The 11680-nt window shown below is 35.7% G+C and overlaps 1 protein-coding gene across 1 annotated transcript; it reads right to left on the bottom strand.

Annotated features, from left to right (window-relative positions):
• Positions 1-1167: 1167 nt before the first annotated feature.
• On the bottom strand, positions 1168-11121 carry LOC141317156 (angiopoietin-1-like; the record flags this gene model as incomplete). Its single annotated transcript, XM_073832963.1, has 3 exons — positions 1168-1269; positions 3719-3846; positions 10880-11121. Coding segments are annotated over 3 exons (472 nt in total), but the record flags the coding sequence as incomplete, so codon positions are not given.
• Positions 11122-11680: the final 559 nt, after the last annotated feature.

Here is an 11680-nt window from a genome sequence, read left to right as displayed (position 1 = left end):
TGAGATTTTTGTTTGAACATGGAATCTGACAAAAGCCAGTGCTCCACACAGAGATCTGATCTCATCATCATTTAGTCTGTCTTTAATAACATGAAGAATCAGAACAAACTGGGACAGATTAAATCCAGAAGAACATGCTTCAAGACAAGAGACCTACCTGCAAAAACCTGAAAAACTATGCGCAAGTGCACCTAGGGAAAAAGCTGCTTTAAACGCAAAGGATGGTCACACCAAATGTTAATTTAATTTAGTTAATAGAAGTTATTTGATTGAAGAAATTTTATTTATTAAATTATTTTGACAGCATTCTCATTTTACAGCATTTTTACACAAGTGCCTAAAACCTTTAACAGTACTGTAGCTTTGCAGATTTCTTGAAGCATCTCGCAGACATTGCCACAGTTCGTCTGGATTTAGTCTGTCTCAGTTTGTTCTGTTTCTTCATGTCATTCCAGACAGACTGAATGATGATGAGATCAGATCTCTGTGTGGAGCACTGGCTGTTGTCAGACTCCTCGTGTAAGCAATTGCAAAATCTCACTGGATCATTACAATTAATGGCAAAACTAACGTTTGGAAATGTAAACTGATATTTCCTACTGACACACTACAGCAAAAGATAGAAATAACTGACTTAAAACCATTTTTAGCTGATGGAAATACTAAATGTTCTAATACTTTTGGCAGTTTTCTGTAATATCTCAAAACTTTATTTTTAGATAACAGTAATGTTCTAACTAATCGACTAATCAGATCAACATGTAATGGAATACCACTACATTTTGATTTGATATGCATAATGAGTGTTACAGTAAATTTCAGTCTGTTGCCACAACAGCAAATCCAGCACTGATGTCCCAGTTTCGTTATGACGTTTGTACTTTATAATGCATATTTTTTTTCCGATAAAGAACAACCCTGACTACATGCAAACTATCATTCCTAAGCACAGGGAGAATCCCGTCATCTCATCTGACTCATCTGTTTCCTACTCTATGGGGTGCCATGGTTATCCTTCACTCTTCAAAGTCTAAATCAAAACCAGATGAACAGAGAAGATATATCACCCATATGTGTTGCTTAAATGAGCAAGATGAAGATCATGTCCACCGTTACGGAGAAAGTGAAACAGAGGTTAATGGGGGAAAAAAAAATCTGGTCACGTACCATTTTATAATCTTTCCATGTTCTTTGGAAGTCCACGGTACCATCTTCACGTCTTTGGATGACGGTCCAGCCTCCGCCCGCAGACTCCATGTTGCAGTACACCTGTTTGGAGACATCACACACTTAGATATATACATGGACGGAAATACCACAAACCATTTATCCTGACCTTATGCATCTGTATATCCTTATAACAACAACAGATACCCCCATTAGCTTAGTGACTTCTCCAAACAGTGATTAGTGGAGAGGTCGAGTAGCAGGCCTGAGATCAAAGCTGTGGCGCACAGACACACCTGGCTGTAATTGAGCACAGTGGGTAGAAAGCAGTGGCGTCACCTCACACACACCCAGCTGAACACACACAGACCAACCTGGTTGCAATTAATCCAGTTTCGGTGGCTGAAGCAACACCAAAACCAGATATTCAGGGACAGATGTGTACATTCACGGATTCATATTTTTTAAAACACATTCAGACTGTACAAGGTGAAAACGTGCACTTCCACCTTACCTTAATCTTAAAAAATGACAGTTCTTGATCTCTACATAATAGTCAGACTGATTCCATTATATTAAATAGTATTTCTGACTTGAACAAAATGAGTACATTTATGTTACCACATGTACATTTTTAGGTTTCCCGACAAAAAAGCATTCAATGCACCCTGTCTGAAACCAATAATGTATGACTACATGTTGAAGTTTGTTGGCAACCAGTTTCCTCAAAATATCTTCTTTTGCATTCCACAGAAAAAAGACCTACAGTCATACAGTTCTGGGAATATATGAGCATGAGTAAATTATGACAACTGGAACTTTAATCTTATTTAAGAAAACTTTTTTTTCTCAGAATTGCTAGTTATAAAGTATTGTGTTGTAACTGTGAGTTATAAAGTTCTAAATTCAGAATTGCGTGATATAAACTCGCAATTGCGAGAAATAAAGTCAAAATTGTGTGAATAAAAACTTGCAATTCTGACTTTTTTTCTCAGAATTGTGTGATATAAACTTACAATTGCGAGAAATAAAGACAGAAATGTGAGTTATAAACTCACAATTCTGACTTTTCTCAGAATTGCTCGATATAAATTCACAATTGTGAGAAAATCAGAACAGCAATTTTTTAAATGTGAGTTTATATCTCACAATTCTGATGTTTTTTCTCAGAACTGCATGATATAAACTCACAATTGCGAGAAATAAAGTCAGAAATGTAAAATATAAACTCACAATTCTGACTTTTTTCTCAGAATTGCTCGATATAAACTCACAATTGAGAGAAATAAAATCAGAATTGTGAATTTGTAAAATGCAAGTTTATATCTTGCAATTCTGACTTTTCTCTCGCAATTCTGATTTTTTTTCTCAGAATTGCACGATAATAACACAATTGCAAGTTCTAAAGTCAGAACTGAGTGATATAAACTCAATTATGAACTTTTTTCTCAGAATTGCACGATATTAACAATGGCGAGTTCTAAAGGCAGAACTGCAAGATATAAACTCAATTTTTTTTTTCTCAGAATTGTGTGGTATAAACTCACAATTGTGAGAAATTGTGAGAATTGTGAGATAACAACTCTAATTACTGAGAAATGAATTTCGTATTTCAGAATTGCGTAATATAAACTCACAATTGCTAGTTATAAACTCACAATTCTGACTTTTTTCTCAGAATTGCGCAACAAACTAACAATTGAGAGAAATAAAGTCAGAATTGCGAGATATAAACTCACAATTCTGACTTTTTCCTCAGAATTGCAGAACAAACTAAATATTGAGAGAAATAAAGTCAGAATTGCGAGATATAAACTCACAATTCTGACTTTTTTTCTCAGAATTGCGTGATATAAATTCATAATTGTGAGAAATAAAGATAAACACTAATTTCTGAGAAATAAAGTCAGAATTGTGTGATATAAACTTGCAATTGCGGGTTATAAAGTCAAAATTGAAGGATAACCCACAATTCTGACTTTTTTTCAGAATTGGGCGATTTAAACAATTAAAAGTAAAGTCAAAATTGTGAGTTTTTAAAATGCGAGTTTATATCTCACCATATTGAGGAAAAACATCACAATTGCTCGATATAAACTCACAATTCTGAGCAAAAAAGTCAGAATTGTGAGTTTATCTCACAATTGTGACTATTTTCTCAAAATTGCAAGTTTATATATTAAATTATTTAAAATAAAATAGTAAAACTAATTCAAAGTGCAAAAAAGTATAACATTCGAAACAAAATTAAACTGAAATTAAAAATAAAGTAAAATAAATAAATAAACAAAGGATTCTTTAACAGTGTGTGATCTCATGTGAAATTTTGGTGTCTTCTTGATATTACACAGGTATGATTTTTATGTGACTTCTTTGTTGTCTTTTCTGCACCAAAGACAATTTTCATAAAGGACTTTACGGTATCACTTTGGGTTACCATTTTATGACCACTGTAAAATCCAGATCCTGAAACTTCTCAAAATGTGCCATTACGTTTACCTCTTGACACTGTATTATTCTAACATAGCTAATATGAAAACAGAATTCCTACCTTTTTAGTCTCTTGTGGGCTAACATTGATAGTGTAAACTCCATTCTTCTGGAATCCCGCTTGGTAGAGGTCGGCACAGTCATGGAATTTCCTCTCCTCGTCAGCTTGCTTTGTACTGTTTGGCACCACTAAATACACACAGAAAACCATGTTAGAAACAGCAAAAACATAAACGGCCAGCAAAATAATAAATGCAGTTGTTTATATTGGTACACATACATCAGAAAACGTCTGTGGATCTGTCTCTGATGCGTTGAAAAAATAAAACAATTTCCATTCGCTCTCTCGCTCAGCATGACCGAGCCTCATATTCGGCCAAACAGAACATGTCAACACCGTGACTTCCATTTCAACAAGACAAACAGCCTAATGATATTTTAACAAACATCTCAAATCCTGGCAGGTGACAGCTATTTGTCGAAACCCACTGGGCTGTGCGACAGTTTAATCCTAAATAATTGACATCAACCTCCTTGAATTTAATAAAAGAGGGTTTAAGGTGGAATGCTCTGGAGCTGGACCAGAAACAGCTCCAAAAAAGGAATCCTGTACGTATATATGTATAGAAGAGGATTATTTATAAATGCGTAATTGTGATTGACAATGAATATACAGTATTTATTTCTTCAGCTTCTGTCAGCAGGCCTACACGGAGGGATGTGTATAAAACTGTCCGCACTTAATATCTGTTTCATGTTACAAACCCGTTCGAAATATGTAAGCATAGCAGAAAATGACACTGCTGTGCAATATCAAAACTAATAATGTTGAAAAATATTGCACGCTGTGGAATAAATTACATCCTGAGGTAAAGGAATAAATAATACACAGAGTCACGGCAAATTCTAAATATTGTATCAGTTTTCATGCAGTGTTTCAAATCTGGTTAAAATTATTTTGAAATTACAAAGGGCTTCCAAGTTCTCTTGCATTATCAACATGATCTTCTTCCAGTGACTGACATATTTCTAAGTGTGAAAGTCTTTTAATCAAAGTGCTGATCTCCGGCTCTCAGAGAGGAGCAGCTCGGCTCTTGACGGACCTCTTCGAGCCAACAGCTGCGTCTCTTTCCATCTGCAGACAATTACGCCGGCAATATTTTGAAACCAAGCAAGAGTCTGCGGACAAAATACTACAAGCTATAAATTTCAAGTTCCTGTTATAACAAGTGGTTTATATTTACCCACCGTGTCCTAGTTATATAGATGGAAATTCCTTCCGATTCCCCTCTCCTTTTTTTTTCTTTCATTGCTAAAGACCGCATCTCGGTTTTCACACTATTGTTGTTTCTGTTGGGACTATTTAAGAAGTGGAGATGTCACTGCTAAGAGAGACGTGTCAGGGGTGTTTAGGCAGAACTTTGATCCCTGTCACGGGACTGAGGGCTTGGGCGGGCAACCCCTCATTCAGGGATATTATTCCTGCCGCTTCGGTAAAGGATTGAGTGTCAGCGACAAGGATCTCCCGCTGTGACAGGTTGACAGAGGGGAACTTTGCACTGCGGCGTCTAAGACAACAAAAACCCAGCTGTGTCAGACAACGGCAATTTACCGCTTATAGCCAGGAGCTGAAAATGGCAGGATTGGAGAGCAAAGTGACAGACAAGTTCAACCCGAACAAGGACAAAACACAATGATAATAAAAGAAAATAAAGCAGAATGCTTATTATTGTACATATAAATAAAAACAGAATAAAAATGTATCAACAGATATTTTTGAAATTTTATAAATAAATAAAATTTACAAAATAAAAAAAAATTAAAAATTAATTATTCACATTTATTATTGCACATTTACATAAATATACATGGGAAAATGTAATACAATATGCTTAAAAATTAAGTTTACAAAATGAATAAAAAAAATCCCATAAAAACAGCCTTCCTGTCACTGACAGCTAAACTGTGGTAAATTGAGCTATTAGGCAGCTTATAACTGTTCTCCCCTTTAATAAAATAAAATAATGCATATTATTAGCATGTTATTGTACATTTAAAATAAAAAACGTTCATGATTATTCCAAGAAATATTGTAAAATGCTTATTCTCTTATGCTGAATTTGGAGTTCCTAACTGATGCAAAAACAAGACAAAACAAAAATTCATGTTATTGCACATTTAAAATAAAAAAAACTATCATGATTATTCCAAGTTATTCCAAGAAATATTAAAAAATGCTTAGGGTTTCTCTTATGTTGAATTTGGAGTTTTTAACTGATGGCAAGAACTAAACTGTGACCTTTGCAAAACAGGAACATCTGACCACGTCTGAATGCCCAGGATCAGCTTTACATGTAAATCTTAGCTAAACTGTGGTAAATTGAGCTATTAAGCAGCTTGTGTCCTGGCTCATAAAATTATAATCACATTATTTATTTACATTTAAATTCTTGGTGGTTCAGTTGGGACTTTTGTTTGGAACAAGTTGATGTGAAAAGAACATCCAAGTAGGGTGATTTTATAAATCAGGATTCTCCACACGTTCGTAGACACAGAATAAAGTTTAAAATAACTGAGAACTCAAAATCCCAGTGCGGTGTGCTGGCGAAATGAAACTCAAACTACCGCACTGCATCTTTATATAAACAACAAAGTCTGATTCCTTCAAATGGACTGAGAGACCGTGAGAATGATGGCCACCAGCTGAGCGAGCAGAATTGCAATAATGAGTATTTTTAAAAACATTTCCTAAGCCATAAACCATTTGAATCATAATGTGTGCCTAAACCCAAAAATCATGTTCTGACATATTATATTTTATGTGTACATGCAGCACTGAGTCATAGCCTGTCCCTAGAGAACTTAATTTGGAGGCAGAAAATAATATTTTGCTCTTTTAATCACTAGAAATGATTGAAGCCGGTGAGTAAATAAAAATTAGCAACTAGGAATTTATTATAGCCATCCAAAGGGGAGAACAGTTAAAGCTAATAACACAGTCTAATTATGCAAAAATTATTTTTCATAATAACCCTAATAATAATGCTTTAAATACTATCAAATAATATTTTCACAAATAACAGCATTGCATTTATGAACTTACTACAATCTGGCAACATCAATGATGTTGTACAATGTTCCGAAACCATCACATCTTTTCTTTTTGTCAGGTAAACTATATATCAAATATTTACTGCAGGTACATGAAGGTTGAGCACATTAAGCAATGTCTTGAATGAGAAAAGCAGCATGATAAAAAGTGCTTCCTCTTGTTTTTTCCCAAAAGGGAGTTTAGAGCATTACTGAAACACTTTTTTGCCAATTTAGTTGAATCATGATTTCAGGCAATCTAAGAGACCTTTTGTGCCTTCCTTGCCACCTATTTGGACAAGCCGTCCCACAGGAGTCATTAAGTTTGACAAATTCAGCCAGGGGTCAGGAAAATGACCTCTAGAGCACACTGGAGCTGGACAATGCAACAAAGGGCTATTCAAAATCTCCATTTATTATAATTTGTTTGGTAATGTGCACAATTATACTTGCTTGTTAAAATCACCTACAAATCATGTTATGGGTCCCATCTTACCATTACGCCAAACCACAGTGAACCTAAACTATATTTTATATGCTCAATTGACCTACTAAATGAACCCAATTGTGAAGTTTTATTTAGGTTTCAAGTCCAGGCACAGATCAAAACCAAGCTGGAACCAAAAATGGTCTCATTTAGCGTGATTGGCTGATGTACAAATGGGAACGTCTAAATCCAAGAAGCTGCAGGGTGTTCCAGTATGTGCTGATATTCTTCCTATGCATGTTCACTGGGGTACTTGAATATTTACTGTCAGATCATGAAAATAAATAAGCATTTATTTTATAACATAAATTTGAAAGTGTGGGACCTGGGATACCTCCAAAGCAATGACTACATGTTTAACAAATAATTAAAATAAAGCTGCAAGCAGCAATTAAGGGGCCTAGCACAACAGAGGTCAAATAAAGAGCTAAGAAACTGTCTTTAATTACCCAGTAAAGACCACGGTTCTCCAAACCTGCTTCTGGAAAGCTACCTTCCAACCCTGTAATTAAGTACCCCTGAACACTTTGATTAGTTGGTTCAGGTGTTTTATTAGGGTTGAAGCTGAACTCTGCAGTATGGTAACTCTCTAGAAGCATGGTTGGAGACCCCTGTTAAAGACAGTTATTTTGCAACAAAACTCAAAATGGTCAATGCCCAAAAAGGCAGACATATGAAAAGTACGTTTGATTCAATATGCCATTCCGAATCTAACGAGACCATTCTTATGATTTTTGGCCAAAGTGGTCAGAAGTTATAAGCAGAAATGTCAATTCTTAAATATTTGACCAGTAGGTGGCACTGTGCCAAAAATACTCATGTGCTCCCAGGTAATGCTTGTTATAACACATACCAAGTTTGGTCAGAATCCGCGAAAGCATTGCAGAGATATAGCCTCACATTATTTTTTGTAAAATTTGTTAATGCGCTTTACAAAATTGGCTTGGTATAGCAAGATTTTGGCCTTTTTTTTTTTGGCCATACCACCCTGAGATTCACAAATATATATTTATTTATTTATTTATGCATGTATTTATGTTAAATGTATGCATTAAAAAACATTTTGTTTCTACAACTTACGGTTCAAAAGTTATTCATAGAAATTTAAGTGCAAATTTAGCCGATTGGTGGCGCTAGAGAGTTTGAGATAGAGACTCCAAAGTTACTATGGTTAATATTGAGACTGCCCTCTATCAGTTTGCCAAATTTCATAATCGGTTTTATATACTGCAACAGCAGAATAAGAAGGAGGAGGAGAAGAAGAAGAAGAAGAAGGAGAATGAGAAGAAAAAGTAGTAGTAGTAGTAGTAATGATAGCTACTATATCACTATGATAGTAAAAATTACTTGCTGAAAATCTTTCTTGCGGTCACTATTCACTACCAATGTATGAAAAAAAGGATGTTTGCATGAATATGTTCTTATAAATAACTACATTTGCATTACAAAGAAGGAAGAAATCACGTCATTATGGATTTCAAAAGACATGAAGGTGACAGGTTTTCATTTTTTATGTACTTTAGCTTTATGAGAAACGAGAACAAGCATGGCTTTATGAGAAAGAACTGGGGTCAGTTTTACTAACAACTTGCACCAGCGCAAACCGTCTTTTGGCGTTAAAATAGTACTGTCAGGATTTATTAAAGATGTGCAGTGAAGAATTAGCACTGAAAAGGTATGGACACAGGTATTTTTGCACCTGACCTTATTGAATGTCCATTTGTAAGGTGTTTTCCTTTCAGATTCAAAATGTATTGGAGGAGAGCTTCACGCAACGTGTTTTACTAATGTTTGTGCTCAACATATTACTGGTATTTGCGCCAATATTTAACGCTGCTCTTGGTAGATTGCGCTGGTTTTTATAGAAACGTTTGCGTTCTTTAATGTGCGCATTGTTAGTAAATCACATGCTGAATTTTCCCCTCCCATCAATCACTTTAAGGAATTGCACTTTAACGTTAATTTGCCCTGTTCAGCAACTGGCCCCATGTTTGTTAACCAGTATTTTTGCTGATAAACAGGATGGCTTTATTAAACAAATGTGTGAAATGAAACCACTGTTTTTTTAAGGACCACTCAAAATCAAGAAGAAAACAGCAAGCAACAGGAAGTAGAGTTGCCCTGAGCTTTTGGTGCCCTCGACTCTAGGACCTGTGCAGTCCCATATCAGACATATAAGGTAAATTTTCTGTGACCACAGAGACGTGGGGCAGACGTTGGATAGACATGGGGCCAAGAGGCCACACTTGGGTTGCAACGAGGGGGAAACAAGGGTAATGAGTTCACTACACTGACTCCTGCTGGTGTGAAGGCAACCATGAGGGTTAGAGGGAAATCGTCAATCCCAGATCACTGCGCTGGGGCTACGTTAGGCCTGGCCTGTAACTCAATCAGGGGCTGTTTGACATTTCAGTCAACTGTTAACCACAGGCAGTGTGCTGAAGCGTGATAAGCTGCATCCGTTGAGGTTCACAGCACTGTCTGGCTAAACGTGGCATTTAACCAGAAAACAACACATTTCACACCTACCAGGAAGAAGCTTTTCTCATTGATAACACGCTGTGTAACAGGCGATTTTTATCTAAAAATTCCCTGTTCTGCCAGCTATAATTTTAATTTTGTTTCACTTCCTGTTTGATGTGTGCTTTAAGCATACCATGCACCATTTTATTTTTCCGGGTGGTCCTGGCTTGGCTGGTGATACAGGTAAGATAATATATGACTAGAAAAAACATAATACTACTAAGTAAATTAACAACTAAGCTTGAAGGACATTAGATAAAACGATTTCAAATGCTTAATACACTGTGCAAAATCTGCAAAATGTTAATTATTTTACTAAAATAAAAGGGATCATACAAAATGCATGTTATTTTTATTTACTACTGACCTGAATAAGATATTTCACATAAAATATGTTTGCATACAGTTAACAAGAGAAAATAATAGTTGAATTTATAAAAATTACATACACTTGATTCTTAATACTGTGTTGTTACCTTCAGATCCTACAGATTCTTTTTTTTTTTCAGCATTTTTGTGTATTTGAACCCTTTCCAACAATGACTATATGATTCTGACATCCATCTTTTCACACTAAAATTCAAAAAGTTTTCACCCATTGGCGCTTAAGGCATCGTTTTTGCTTCTGAATCATCAGTGAGCATTTGAACCTTCTGTAATATTTGCATATAAGTCCCTCAGTTGTCCTCAGTTTCCAAAGATGGATCTCAAAAGCATACAGTCATTGTTGGAAAGGCTTCAAAAATGCTGAAAACCCAAAGAATTTGTGGGATCTATACGATTTTTCTGAAGGATAAAAACACAGCAGTGGATCATACAGTATTAAGAATCAAGTGTATGTAAACTTTTGAACGGGGTCATTTTTATAAATTCAACTAATATTTTGTGGACTATATGTAAACATCTTTTATGTGAAATATCTTATTTAGGTCAGTACTAAATAAAAAATAACATGCAGTTTTTGTATGATCCCTCTTATTTTGGTAAAATAATGAACATTTAGCAGATTCTGCAAAGTGTATGTAAACTTTTGACTTCAGCTGTTGGGCTACATGCAGGTCCACAGCTAGGAAATACTTTCCATTAACAAATCTGAACAAAAAAAATCTGATCTGTACTTACATGCTGTACCTCCATCCTTGGCGCAGAGGCTGAGGAGGTTGCGTACGGTATCCATCAGGTCCTGCTGTTGTCTCTGGAGGGCAGTGCTGTTACCGGTCGCTCGACTCAGCTGAGACTCCAGCTCCCGGATCACTGAGCTCTGCCTGCTAACCAGCGCTTGCAGACTGCTTTTCTCCTCCCGCAGGGCCTCCAACTCCTCTCTGTGCCTATCCTCCATCTCCTGCATTTTCACCTCTAGAAACCTGAGCAAAAATGAGGGAAAGCCGTAATAGAGAAAAAGAAGAAAAGGATGGTTAAAACTAAAAATGATGGGAAATATAACAATCTAAGGCACGTATGGGACAAATCTGGCTACGTACTCTAAACAAATGACCCATAAATTTGGGTCACAGTTTGTTGTAATAAAATGCATGCCATGATATCATAGATTCAGCCAAAATATCATTGTTACAGCAATAATTGTAACCACTACAAACCCTTAAATTAATATGGGATCTCTTTCAATGGCATTTTTATCCGTTTTTCTTTAAGACTGTGGTGACCAGTTTTTGGCAGAAATTATTTTCCATTTTACATGTTACAATGAAGAACTTTTTCCTCGTATCTACAATTAAGCTGTTTTTATCAGAATGGTTTAGTTCAAATTCCATGAAACAATAACATGTTCTTCACTGCTATTGTTTTAGTCATGAAGAGCAAATAAATGTGCTGAGATAGATAACAGATATATCAGATTGCATGGTTTGTACGTGTGGCTCACAGGTAAACAAAATGTCTTTTATGTGTCGTGGGCCAAAAAAG

Source organism: Garra rufa, unplaced genomic scaffold, assembly GCF_049309525.1.
Source record: "Garra rufa unplaced genomic scaffold, GarRuf1.0 hap1_unplaced_406, whole genome shotgun sequence".
Taxonomy (NCBI): Eukaryota; Metazoa; Chordata; class Actinopteri; order Cypriniformes; family Cyprinidae; genus Garra; species Garra rufa.
The sequence above is the reverse complement of the archived record's forward strand: the minus strand, read 5'-3'. Positions and strand labels throughout refer to the sequence as shown.